Source organism: Dermacentor andersoni, chromosome 6 (genome assembly GCF_023375885.2).
Source record: "Dermacentor andersoni chromosome 6, qqDerAnde1_hic_scaffold, whole genome shotgun sequence".
Classification (NCBI taxonomy): Eukaryota; Metazoa; Arthropoda; class Arachnida; order Ixodida; family Ixodidae; genus Dermacentor; species Dermacentor andersoni.
This window is the reverse complement of record NC_092819.1, coordinates 21,627,246-21,641,031: the sequence shown is the minus strand read 5'-3', so window position 1 is coordinate 21,641,031 and position 13,786 is coordinate 21,627,246. Positions and strand designations below refer to the sequence as shown.

Here is a 13,786-nt window from a genome sequence, read left to right as displayed (position 1 = left end):
AAGAAAACAGTTTTTAGTAGGACATGCTTTTATTTCACGTCAGCGAATTTACCGCTCATCTTGAGGCACATGTGCCCAACGTCTGACCTGACCGGGTACTGGCGTGCTGGAACTATGAGCGCATGCGTTCCTTAGAATTCGTGCTGCTAAGGGCAGAGCTTGGCCTGGTGCACCGGGCACTATGAATCGTTGATATAGGTCTGTCATTGTTGAAGGTATCGGCCCATTTCCTTGGCACCCCTATCGGACGCCCTCAGCCCATTTTAGTAGGTTAATCAAGTTCCCTTAGCGCCGGCCAGTGTTGGTTCCAGAAAAAGAAAATAAATTAGGTGTCGTTGCATGGAAGTGTACATTGCACGTTTTGGTCGGCTAACCACCCTATTTGCCAAATGTGTAAAGCTCAGTTCATAGTTTACCTTAACAGTCATGTTATCTTATAATTTAAATGAAAATGACTGTTTTCCGAAGTGATATCTACAAGTTTGAGTGGCACATACTATAAAACTGAAAGTGTCTGCAGTAGCATCAATATAAGAAGTCCACGTGTTATACTTAACCGCTCTACATTACTCTTTTGTGCCCGATGGGGCAAACGGAACACAGCTGGCTATTCTTCGGTTCTGCTCTGTGAAGCTTTGAAGATGCAGACCTTTTACAGCGCTCATAGCAAGTGGCGCACTGCAGGCAAGCGCAGTAAACGCCGTGTGACAAGGAGGATATCAATGGTGGTGGGCACTGTGTCTTGAAGAATGCAAATTCGCAATGCTCGGCGTATTTACGGCTTTGTAAGAACAATCGCCGGGCGAGAGCCAAACATTGAGTAATAAAGGCGCTGTATAAAATGAACAGCGAACGAAGTAAAAATAATGGTATCGAAGTACAATGACCCGAACGGTCCTCCTGTTCACACTAAACACGAAAAATGTGTAGCTATATTGGTCATTAGAATTATTAACCCATCTCGCGAATAAGAAATCCGAAAAGCGAATCTTAGTTTTTTTCAACTTTCTTTGTTGTCTCTTCCTATCTGACTGCACATTGGGACGAAAGTTAGTGATAGTAATTTGGGATACCTACAAGGACGTAACGCTCGATTTAATTCTACTCGGTTAAATATACAGTCCAAAAGTGAGATGATGATTATGATGATGAAGCCTCAATTAATGGCCCAAACCCATTGTGGGGGATAGACCACGAACAGCGTGGTAATATGATTGAAAAATGAGACAAATAAGTTAATAAATGACTAAGTAATAAAAAAGAAAAACAAAGGAATAATCGAAGATGAGAAATAAAACGATAATAAATGAAATAAAGGAGCGTATAATAAGTATGCAGTCTTCTCGATTGTCGCGTCGTCTTTCTCTTTGCTCATCGCTTAATTTCAAAACTTAAACTGGCACTCACAAACAACGTTAGTCGTGAAGAACCAGGGATTCGGGGAAGCCGGCGTAATGTCTCTCACAGCGCGTAATGGCGATGGTTGAAACAATAAAAATAATAAAAAAAAGATCGCGGTTGTCGCCACCATTCGCGATTCCGTCCTAACAAATCCCTCCGCTGCCGTGATTACGGGAGCAAGTCAGCTTTCTCCCACTACCCGTAACAAGAAACCGCGCAGCCAACACGTACAACCGTACATTGAATGGACCTCACCTTTAGGTGTTCTTTTCCATCGTTCGAGAGCGACTTGGATACGAGTTGCTCAGATAGGGGAAACAAAAAGCATACGTGGCGTTGGGGACGGTGTAGATGGGATGACTTTGGCCTTTACCTCAGCACTGGCGCCGTGGGTTCCAACCGCGAACCCTCTGCAGGCAAGGCGGGGCATTTTTACGTGCCCAGCGACGCGTCACGTGCGAGACATTACGCTCACATTTGCTCTTGGCTGGCGCGCGAGTCCCGTTTTTTTTTTTTTTCGAGGCGGGTACGCGAACACACAATCCCGGACGCGCGAAACGTGAGAGCCCGAGACGGAACGGCAGTTCTCCCGCTTTATCTGTCTTCGTTTCGTTCGTCCGAGTCTCCCGTTATGGCAGAGGATACGTGTCGCCTGGGAAATTCACTACGGAACGAAGCCATTGAGAACAGACGTTAATACTTTGTTTTTCTTAATCATTTGTTTTCTTTCTAGTGAGTTGAATAATAGTTTGGGTACATGGACCGAACAAAAGAGTATTTTGGAGCGTAAAAGAGAGAAGGATTATGAATATGAATTTGGGTCTTCTGAGAAAGCCATTAGCGCAGTCGGCCTGCTGATGGTCTCTTCTGAGAAAATGAAATGCGTAGTAAAACACTTTTGCGACATGCTCCGTATGTGTTTCTTTCGTTATTTATTTTTGATCCCCTCAACATAATACCATTTCGAAGTTTCGCAAAGCTGACAATGGTGGTAACGTAGCAGAAGTTCTGAGCTCCTTTTAATCAACCGCGCGGAAGATACTTCCCGCCGTATTTTTAGGTAACGTCACGGAACAGGCATTGTTAAGTACAATTATATTAGCGTAGCTGTTCATAGTATGCGAGCGTTGCGTCTGCGCCACCTCTAGCTTTGTGTTTAGGCTGTTGTTGTTATTTGGTTCTTGCCAAGTTTCCTTACTTTCTTCTTGTTTTTGTTTTCCGGCTGTTGTGTTTGCTAGTGTTTTAAATTGGTTCGGGCTCGTTAAGTTCGAAATGGCATATGCCAACTGCTATGGTGCGAGGTTTACATCATCTGCCAAATGACAAACTGGATAAGGTTATCTCTCATTAGGTATAATTTAATAAAAATGCAGTTATATTTAATAAAGCGAGAGTAAGGTGCATTTTCTGGGTTTTAATTAGCGCGAGAATGATTAGAGTTCAGGGTAGGGCTTCTACTCCTGCAGTTTTTGCAAGCCGCAGTGTTTAACACATCCGAAGGAGAAAGCCCTGCTTTATGTGAACTTCGTTTCCGCCTGACTTTGAATTCAACCCTTCGGTGATGAGTGTTGGCAGTTCTGCATGGATAAAATGTTTGGAAATATTTCTTGACCGCGCGTTTTCAGCCTGCTATATTGATAAAGGGGGTGATACATATTGGGGCGGTGATGTGCCTCCACTGGATTTCGCGTCTTATTTTCATTTACGCATTCGGAGTACCATAATTCCTTGCAGCGCTCTTCTTAAGTTGCTTTCTTATTATGTAAATACAAACCGGAAATGTGCTTGCTCTCGAGAAGCCGGCTCTCTGATCATGTACTAAGTTGATTTCAATACACTGAGGGAAGCAGAGAGCCTGCAATATCAGACTCCCCCCTTCGTTGTCGCTGCGAGTTTGACCCACCGTGTTTTTCTAACGCCTGCTCACTAACTCTAGTCTCAAGTTTCTTATTTCGCCTTCTTATTTCAGAATTGTGCTAGCGCCTTTTTACATTCTGAAAAGAAGATTATTCCCAGTTGTCCTCATGTAACCCGCGTACAGTAACAACACAGGAAAACGTAGCGTGTCGGTCAGTTGGCCTCCAAGGTAACCACAAAAGCCTGAGTTACTTTACGACTGGAGTGCCAGGAACACGCCGAATAATAATAATAATAATAATAATAATAATAATAATAATAATAATAATAATAATAATAATAATAATAATAATAATAATAATAATAATAATAATAATAATAATAATAATAATATACAGCCTTCGAAAGACGGATCTACAAAAGCGTGGAACCACCTTGAAGTCTACGGCCTTGGTCCTACGAAACGGACACATGAAAACGAAGCAGGAAACAGAGATCATGGCAGCTGGGTGTCGTAAAGACGAAGAAGAAACAAGAAGCCACTGGCCCAAGCTCACTCGCAGCAGCTGTTGAAAGGGATGGGGACTCAAAACTTGAGGACGTGAACTGAGAACTGTCCTCCGGCGGCTTTGTTCCGAAATGGGTGCGCCGGTGAGCGTTCGTGTTTTTATTCTTAATAATAATAATAATAATAATAATAATAATAATAATAATAATAATAATAATAATAATAATAATAATAATAATAATAATAATAATAATAATAATAATAATAACAGGCCAGTATTTAGTCGGGGGTACTGCAAGGCGGGAAATAAAGAAGTAAGGCGGCGCTTTTTGTTGTTCTTCGTTTCATCCATGCAATTTCACTAAACCATTTATCTGCGCTACACTATTCCTACAACCAAACGATTCTTGGTCCATGCCCCGTTTTGGGTACCTACAGTGTTTATGGATCATCATCATCATCACCATCAGCATCGCGTTTGGCACGCTATTTGCCTAAGCTGCCGCTATGCAGCAAAGATTCACCATCAACATCGTCATCTTCGTCGTCTTCAGCATTGTCGTCGACGTCTTCGTCGTCGTTAGCCAACTAGAAATGTTATTTATCTATAAACGGAGTCACGCGACAAAACCATGCTACTTAAAAAAATATATTGATTGCTTCAGTACTGGTGGAAAAGCTTCACTATATCCGCGCATTAAACGGCGTGGCCGCAGAAATATGGGCTCGTATTTTTGTAAGGATTATTTTTATCCAATTATCTGTACTTCTTATTCAGCCGTCCCGCCGAGTGGCCGATGCAGGCGGTAGAGGGCGCGCGTAGCTTCGTGCGAGAAAATAACGAGAAACAAGAATGGATAACGAAAAGAATCCTTGCAAAAATACGACCCGTAATAATACAGATGACGCGAAATAACTGTTACTACACTGCGACTACTTCCTCGAATTTGTTAATTCACGTCAGTCTTTCATGAATCCAAAAGGGCACGCAAAACTGAAAAAAAAAAAAAAACTTATCTATGGCAGAAAAACTCAAGATTCGCCAGAAACATTTCCAGCAAACGTAATGCTGGAATGCTGTATACTTAAAGCTAGGTGCTTCGTTATCGACTGTGGTCTCTTTTCGATGAGGTTGTCTCAGGCGGGTAACTATACAGCCAACGTCGCGAGTATTTACTAAGGAGGATTCGTCGGGTCTTGCTGTTTGTCACGGACAAAATCCGCAAATCTTTTCGTTTGCAAGTAATGCTTGCTATTGGCTGGTAGCGCTCGCTACTAATTTGTTTGGCTAGCATCTGCCCTTACGAACAGTTCTAGCTATAAGAACACTTTTGCTAATAGAGATGTTGATGACGTTTTCATTTTCTTTTCTTTGCCACGCAAGTCAGTGAAAATCAATCGGCACCAACGCTCGCGTTTACAGATGAGCAGAGCTTACGATGCGCGAAGCCACTGGAACAGGGTTTTACTATGCTACGCGCGCTAGGCGTCTGGGAAAAAAGAAGAGAAAGAAAGTACAGGAAGCCATGGAGGGTGATGTATACAGGACGTGCCGGCGTGAGAGCTCGGGAAAGTGTGAGCTTTTAGGGAAAGCGGATGGAAGGGGGGGCTCGTTCTTTCCTGGTTTCGAAGCGGTGTGCGACGGCTCGAACTCCGTCTGGAAACGTGGCCAGGTTGAACAAGCGCTAGAATACGGGAGGCAGGGCCCTTCTTGCGGTGTCGTTCGTTCCTAAAGCATACGCTGTCAGTGGCGCACGTTGTCATCGATCTCTAAAAACGTCACCTATTGCAAAACTTGGCATCTAAAGAAAGGGGTGCCGACGGCGGCGCGTTACAAAGCGAAGAGCAGACATTCTTCTTTTTTCTTCTCTCGCGCATGTTGTTGTACTCGGCGTGCAAACGGCAGGCTGGAATTTTTTCGCAACGCTCTTTGAAAAATGACTGTAGAAAGATAGTCTATGCCCCACTGCTGTTTTGTACGGTCGTAGATCGAAACTGGCGCCGAAGTTTGCCGTAGTATATAGTGTTCTCAATGACTGCAATTGGATTACGGTTTGTGGTTTGAAGCCACGGGTGTTTAGTTTGAAATGGGCGGGTCAGGGGAGAAAGGAAAGGGGAGGGGGTAGGGGCCGCATTTCTCGATTCCTTTGGGCGCTTTGAGGATTTGTTGTTTATGTCGTGGACATGTACTAGCGCGCAAAGTAAGTTTCTCGGGCGCCTCATGCTGAATACCGTCTGTCCACTTCGAATGAACGTTATTATATCTTTCTCAAATAGCAGACATCAAAATATATACTTAGCAAAATTCTACCACCAGGAGATGTGTGATCGCGCAGCATTTCTGTCATTGCAGGGAATGCTGGAAGTAGTTCACCAACTTGTAAATTTATCGTATATTTATCTCCTTCGACAAGTTAGTTATAAGATACTTGGACCGTGGCCGCACCCGTCACTGGCACGAAAAGCGATTCGTGCACTAGTGCAATACTTGAAGTGCAACGGCTTGAGAGACCGTTTATGGTGTTCCTGTGTATAGTGTCCCTCCCACACGCACACATTGCTTACTCTCTCCTTCTTTTCCTCTTTGTATTCCCCTTTCCCCCACACCCAGTGTAGGTTAGCAAAACGGGTTCTCTTCTGGTTGACCTCCCTGCCTTTCCTGTCCTTGCTTTATCTCTCTCTCTCTCTCTCTTGGGAACTCTACAGAATATCTCGAATGAGAAACGTTAAGCGCAATGGGCGCGAGATATTGAATTGGGTTTATTGATAGGAAAGACAGAGAGGTCGACCTGAGCTAGTGCGCTCTAGTCTGCTACTCTGCACTGGGGAAGAGGGAAGATAAATTTACGATTCTGAGTGCTATGTAGCAAGCTACCTTCAGTCATGTATTCCAAATCCTTTAGGAATTAGTCTCGTTGCCTTGCCAACGATGTGGCTATATATAGATAAACGCATGACATGCTCTCACAGTGCACAATTACCCATAAAAGTCCCTATCGGTTACTTTCGCTCCCCCGCTTGATGACCAAACTTACTCAAGGCAAGCAGGTGAGAAAAATAGGGATAGGTCCTGCGCCATCGTCAGTTGCAGAAGTCGTGGCATTCAGTGTGAGCGTAGCTTGTAAAGATGACGCGAAGTCTATGCGTTTAACTCCGTCCGTCGCGTTGCCGCCATTCTGTATCTGTGCGTGACCCGGCCGAGCATTCATTTCCACTTACTGTTATGCCTATATGGAATGGTCTGACCACTTCTATTTTACTTTTGCCCATCGTAATACTGTACATATTATGTTGTATAGACACATGGTGAGGAACATACGAAATGCAAACTTTTCCCAAATTCGTTCCAAACAAAACGGTTGTTTCGGGATTGTATTCATTTCGTGATTTCTCGTCACCTAAGTAATGAACAACCTGGGCTTCGACTTTGTAGCGATGCCTTTTTCGATGCTATTCCTTTTCGTGCTTTTCACGCTTCGTTAATGGTTAGAGCGACGCTTCGCCCGCATTCTCAGCGGGATCAGCCGACCGTGAAAGGTGGGTGATAGGGGTGGCATAGAGTCGAGCGGAAGGCATTGCAGTACCAAATTGCGGCCCTGGTTAAGGGAGACATAATATGGCATCGCCGACATCTCGAGTATAGACGCTCCGAGGTTGTGCCGCTCCCCAAGGGGAGCTCATGTGTTTGTGAGCTCGAGATGTACTGGAAGCTGAAGTAAAGGAGGCTGGCGTGCAACATACGCGATTTGCTAACGCAGCAAGAACCGCGACTTTTTATTACGCGTTTACCTAGCCTTCAGATCGAAACCCATATTCCTACTTGAATAAAATTTATATCTGTTCTGGAGCTGCAACTTGTTGACAAAAGAAACCACATGGCGTCGACAGAAGGCGCCAGCATAGATAGCGGGCCTCTTCGCGGTTGTTGGAGGAAAACCGAGGAGAACGGCGATGACTGCGCACTCACCTTCCTGCGACGGGATATCGAGATAGAAGGACTTGCGCTCGCCGGGCACCTTCATAGACAGGTCGAGGAGGCGCTGCATGGACTCGAAGTTGAAGTACCCGGGCCTGCTGTCCGACCCGGTGCCGCAGGACGACGAGCCCGTGGGCGCCGAGGCGACCGACGTGTTACGCGACAGATACGACGAGGCCGTGGACGGGGCGCCGCCGCTGCACACCGAAGACGACGACGGACTCGGCACCTCCTCGTCCATCGAGTTTGGCGCCGAGTTTGTCTGCTTCCGCACGAAGCACATCTTGCGGCGCTCGGCAGCGCTGGGCCGACGCGTCAGCGGAGGCGTCGTCTCGCCCGGGGGCGTCCTGCGCAGTTCGCGCAAGAGGGTTAGAGCCGCGATTCGCGCCAGCCGCCGACTTGGTCGTGAGCGACGCTGCATGGCTGGCAAACCCCGGGGCTACTCTTGTTCACAAACACCCGGCAAAGTTTGCGAGAAGATGGTTGTAGCTTAATTGGCACAGCACTGCACGTGTAACGCGGAGGACGTGTATTCGATCCTCAACTGCTGCAATAGTTATCATTTCGTCCGCTTTCATGTTCCATTATCTTGCTGTTTTTGCGTTTCAGTGAATCATAACAAATAACTTGCCATATGCTTTCTCTGGATTTATTGCCTGTTTATTCATATGGTTGCGACTAACAAAAAATAAAAATAAATATAAACGAGTCAGGAGCATGTATCTTTTGTTCTCGCTCGATGCCGGAAATCTAGCCCCCATGTATTCACAACGTGCATAGACACGAATATAAGCACCCACCGACTGGAACGCCAGGCCACTCCTCGGCTGAAGACACATTTGTAACAACGCTTCTAGGATGGTTCCTGCGACGAGGAGCGTTTGCTTTAGAAGCGCACCTTCACTCATGTGCAGCATACGCCGAGAGCACCTTCTTGCTCAGGAATCGCTGTGGGTTATCGCTGAAGAGGAGTGACATTTTTAAGCAGAGAGGCGGCGTTGTCAGCTCCTTTTTTGAGACGCCATCTGGTCTCGTTTGTAGGAACGTCCTGGAATGCGGGGGTAAGTTCAGTCACGTTGTACGCCTTGTAAATAACGTTATCGTACCTCGGTAGAGCGCTAGTGTTGTTTTACGGCGTGCTAGAAAGGCACTTATGGCTATTTTCTTGCCTGACAAAGACCTTAAACACCTCTACTAACCTAATTTTATTCGCGTATCTCTGCTTTCTTTATGAATGTCTGTGTTTGCAGTTATTTTTTCCCTTGTTATTCTTTGTTTACGATCCTGCTTTTTCTTGTTGTTTTACTCCTCTTTATCTTTAATTCTGTTAAAGTGCAACTGCATGTCATGTCTTTGGCTAGAGTAACTTCTAGAGCTCTAATTAAATTATTATTTTTTGGTAAGGCAGTACGGGCCACACGATGAAAAGAAACGATGCCCTCCCAACAGATAGCTTTTTAGACAAATAGAAGTGACGCCAACGTTGACGATGCTGTATCACAGATCTAGTTGATGAGGTAATGCAGCTTGTTGCGGTCACTGCGACTATATCGTTCAACGCTCGCGACTGAAGTATTCCACTGCGCAAAGGACGCCATCAGTACTTGGTCTTTTCCAGGAGGTCACCTGCCCAAGAAGTGATCGAGCCCATTCCCTCGTAACTTAGAGGTTATGTTATGGGAGCCGGCGTATTCGGCCATACATGGAAAATGGCATGTACACACACACGCACACACACACACACACACACACACACACACACACACGCACACACACACACACACACACACACACACACACACACACACACACACACACACACACACATATGTGTATATATATATATATATATATATATATATATATATATATATATATATATATATATATATATAGGAGGTGCTCATGTCGGCGAGGGAGACTGCTGCCATCGTTCCTTCGTCATTATGAAGTAAACGTGTCGTCTCGTTGGTGTCTGCATACCGAAGCGGAACTTTGCAACTGGCATATGTAAAGAACTCGACCCGAGTGCCACTCTCTAGACGTCGCCTGCGCTCTTGCCATATTTATGCGCACATCTGGAATAGCATCTTAAGGGCGCACCGGCTGGCGCCTGGCTCTTCGCGTTTCTGTCCATCTAAAGATTTATTTATCATAGATTATGAAGAACCTCCGCCAAGTTCTGGGAATTTAAAGCAGGACATTTTAAGGCGCGGAGCTGCAAACACTGCTATGCTTTATATTAGCAGTCTGTGTGATGTCACAAGTTATTCTCGTTTCGCGTAGCTTATCGTAGACGTTGCTAGATTGTAGGTTTAACGCCCAGTGAGGGAATAATTCCTTGCTCTTGTGTGGCGCAGGTTTTGTAGCTTAGGTTATTTTGTCAGGTGCAAAGCGTCCTTTGTGTGTCAAAGCATTTGTGTGTCAAATCATGTCAGGTGCGAGCGTTCCTTTGTCACAGGTGCAAAATTATTCATTTGTTTCTTACCTACAGCATTGAGCCTTCAAGCTGAGTCATCGTACTCCACAGCAGCCCTGCTCGATTCGGACTTTGCGAAATGATTCACATGTTTTATCTTCATTAAGGCACAATATTCGTGACCACAAGAAGAACTTGAGGAAGCTTTAGGCTCGGGTGCTCCTATCTAAATACATGTAAAAGGAGAATTCGTTTTTCTCGGCAACCACTGCACCAAATTTGGCGAGGTTTGTTGCATTTAAAAGAAAATCTTAAGCTCTAGTGACTGTTAGTTTCAAATTCTTTATTTATGTCTTCAATTTTTTATTAAAGATTGGCAAAAATCCAAAATTTTCAGAAAACGAAACTATCAAGTTTCCAACTCCGTAACTCAGCAATTAAAAATGATACCACAATTCTGTAAATTGCAGGTAATAGCACATATAAAGCGGACATAATTGATCTGTTACACAAGAATCTAAAAAAAATTTAGTAATATGGAAATACAGCTTTTGCAGAATCCTGGTACACAACGTAAAAAATTCACGTAGGACATAATATGACATATAGGATGTGTCCGATTTCAATGATCTAACGGATTTTGTTTACGGAACCACGATATCTGTTTTTAGCGCAGAGCTATTTATTTGTACACTACGTGCTTCTATTTTCTGCAAGCTTTCGCATTTTTGAAAATTCTTGTAACAAAATTTAGGCCGTTAATCGAAATTCCTCTTCAAACAGTTACTAGAATATAGTTTTCTGTCTCAAATGCACCAAACCTGATTAAAATTGGTCCAGGGGTTATCTCATAAAAACGTTTTTGCGTTTTACATGTATTTGAATAGGCCGCGTCGGAGCTGGACCGAGCTAAAGCTTCCTCTTAGCAATTGCTGGATTGATGCCGTAGGACCTGTTTCCTAGTAAGAATGCTGAGGAGCCGAGCTGAATACTGCTACACAGGCACATGCTATTTCTAGAAACACAAAGAGGTTGGAAACGTTCTGGTGGGATAATAGTGGGTATATTGCTCAGATAGTTTCGCACTTGTTTTTTGGATCAATACGATGTAATGAAGGAGCGGCCGCGTAATTACATAAATATTGGGTATTGCGTAACGTCAAGCTAGGCTTCGTCGAAGTAGTACGCAATAAGTTTATGTACGTGCGTTTGTTTCCGGCGCCAGGAGGATGTTAACATATGCAATATCTCTGTATTCAAGTGATCAGTCACAGACGTCTTTTTTTTGTATTTGCCTAGGCCGGCATGGTGCGCGAGAATCTGTTTTGGTAAGTTCTTATTTACTAACCACGTCTGTCCTACTTAGCCTGCGCTTGTAGTATACTTACCTAGAAGGAACAGCTCTGTTGTCAACACTGAACATGCGTCCATATGTAACATGGCCCATGGGCTAATGCTGACTGCTCATATCAGTCAACGCGGACACTTTAATTTTCCTTAGACACACTGGTCTCAATGAGGTACCTTAGATTGTCGAGTGTTTTTGCGCGTTTTGTGCATGCTGTGTACCTGTGACGTCAACTCTATAATATTTCATTTTTCATCATACCAATCTGGATTTGTATACTAGGCATGCCAAGAGGCAAACATCTCAAGGATTTGTATTAAAGAGCTCCATTTTTTAGTGCGCTAAGTACTGTAACACGCCACGGGGACGAAAGGGACACTGGATATGAAGCGTACACGAAGTGACACAGGGAACATTCCCCTCTGTCGCCCCCCCCCCCCCTCCATTCATCACCAGGGTCATCCAGTGTTCGTTTCGTTCCCGTTGCGTCTTACAGTACTTAGCGCAAGAAAAATGAATACACACTAACTAGCCCAATTCAAAGCTCTTCTATATATTATAGAGCCCCAGCGTTATTCGTTGTCGACCGGGGCCTTTGCTGACTTTTCTCGGGGATTGCGCGGATAAATTGTGTCAGTTCGGTGCCCGGCAACCTTCCTCGATAAGTACCTCGTGAAGGCGGGTGACGCCTGGCCAGACCTGGGCGAAGCCGACGAGTTGGGCTCCGGGCTGACCGGCTGCGCCCGCTGCGGAGTGCAGGAAGCCGCGCGGGCGGCCGCCGCGGAGGCCGCATTGCCGGCGGAAGCGCTGCCGTTGGCGGCGGTGCCGCCTTCCTCGAGCGCTGGCGGTAGCTGGGCGCCGGGCGAGGCGGAGGCGCTCGCGTGTCCCGCCAGCAGGGACGAGGCGCCCTTCTTGCGCGCCGCGCTCCGCTCCAGCGACAGGGCGCGCTGCAGCGCCGGCGTCGAGCGGCGCGGCGGCGGCGTGGGAGGCGAGCCGGCCGCGCTGGTGCTGAAGATGTCGCCGACGCTGCTGCCGCAGATGGCGGCCCTGGTCGCTGCGGCTGGCGACGACGGCCGGATGAGCGAGGACAGGCCCGGGGAGCATCGGCCACCGTCGATGTGCGTCGAGGAGCGAGAGTTGACCAGCGAGGAGCCTCGCAGGTCGCACTGCACTGCCGCGTCACGCTGCCACGGGAACCTGCGAAGCGACCACGTGCCGGAGCACGTTGCAGCCACGTGCCGACTTCGGCGTTCACTTCGCGCACGCTTATGGCGGAGAACTCGCGCGTATCGCAATATGGCAGACCACACGCGCAATGAGAACGGGAGACCTGGAGTGAAGAGATGACTGCAATACTCTGAAATCGCGCTGAGATACCGAGGTCGATTGCTCTTCGCTCTTCTTTTTATACTATGTCGATTATGCTCCAATTAAGTCGACAACAGGACCCGCCGTGGTTGCTCAGTGGCTATGGTGTTGGGCTGCTGAGCACGAGGTCGCGGGATCGAATCCCGGCCACGGCGGCCGCATTTCGACGGGGGCGAAATGCGAAAACACCCGTGTACTTAGATTTAGGTGCACGTTAAAGAACCCCAGGTGGTGGTGGTGGTAACAACTTTATTGAGACTCTGCTCGGTTACGATCTGGCAGGCCCGAGTCCTAGAATGGCCCCTCACGAGGAGCGACCCTTTCGGCCCAGGCAACGAGGGCTTTTTGTACTTTTTCATCCGGCGTTCTGAGCAGCTCTTCCCACGTCTGTTGTGAGGGAGCTGGCAGGAGCGACCTGGGAGGGGGTAAGCCCTCGCACCCCCAAAGAATGTGATTTTGGGTAGCCAATGTTTGATTTGGGCAGTTTTGACATATTGGGTTCCATTGCCCGTTGGTAATTATGGCTAGCCAATGTGGGCTGGGGAACGATTTAGTTTGGATTCGACGCAGGATCGAGGCTTGCGCTCGCGTGAGGCTTGCGTTTGGAGGCGGGTAGATTCGCCTTTTTTGCTTGTAATAGTTTGTTATTTCGTGGTATGTCGTCGGTGCCTCATCCATGGGATCCGAGGCTGAGGGGCACACCTCCCGGTTGATTAGACCTCGGGCTACCCAGTGCGCCTCCTCATCCCCTTGATTCCCCGAATGGGCAGGGGCCCATACAAGTTCAACAGTGTTTTCATTATTAAAGTCCCGTTGGACTCGTGCTGCACAGACGCCTATGCTGCCTCTCGAAAAGTCGACTATTGCCCTTTTGGAGTCGCTTATGATAGTTTGCACGGTGGTCCAAAT

At 46.5% G+C, this 13,786-nt stretch overlaps 1 protein-coding gene and 1 long non-coding RNA gene across 3 annotated transcripts in view; one reads left to right on the top strand and one right to left on the bottom strand.

The window, feature by feature from the left end:
* The window catches only part of LOC126521341 (uncharacterized), a 328,627-nt gene that overhangs the window by 158,263 nt on the left and 156,578 nt on the right, over positions 1-13,786 (bottom strand). For both annotated transcript variants that reach the window (XM_050170016.3, XM_055065924.2), the window contains exons 4-5: positions 12,179-12,706; positions 7,734-8,089 (exon numbers count right to left, since the gene is read on the bottom strand). In XM_050170016.3, the coding sequence (XP_050025973.1) occupies positions 7,734-8,089; positions 12,179-12,706 (884 nt within the window). The remainder of the gene's footprint in view (positions 1-7,733; positions 8,090-12,178; positions 12,707-13,786) is intronic.
* LOC140218939 (uncharacterized) overlaps positions 1-13,786 on the top strand; it is a 288,927-nt gene that overhangs the window by 123,862 nt on the left and 151,279 nt on the right. The gene's annotated exons all lie outside the window — the stretch shown is intronic.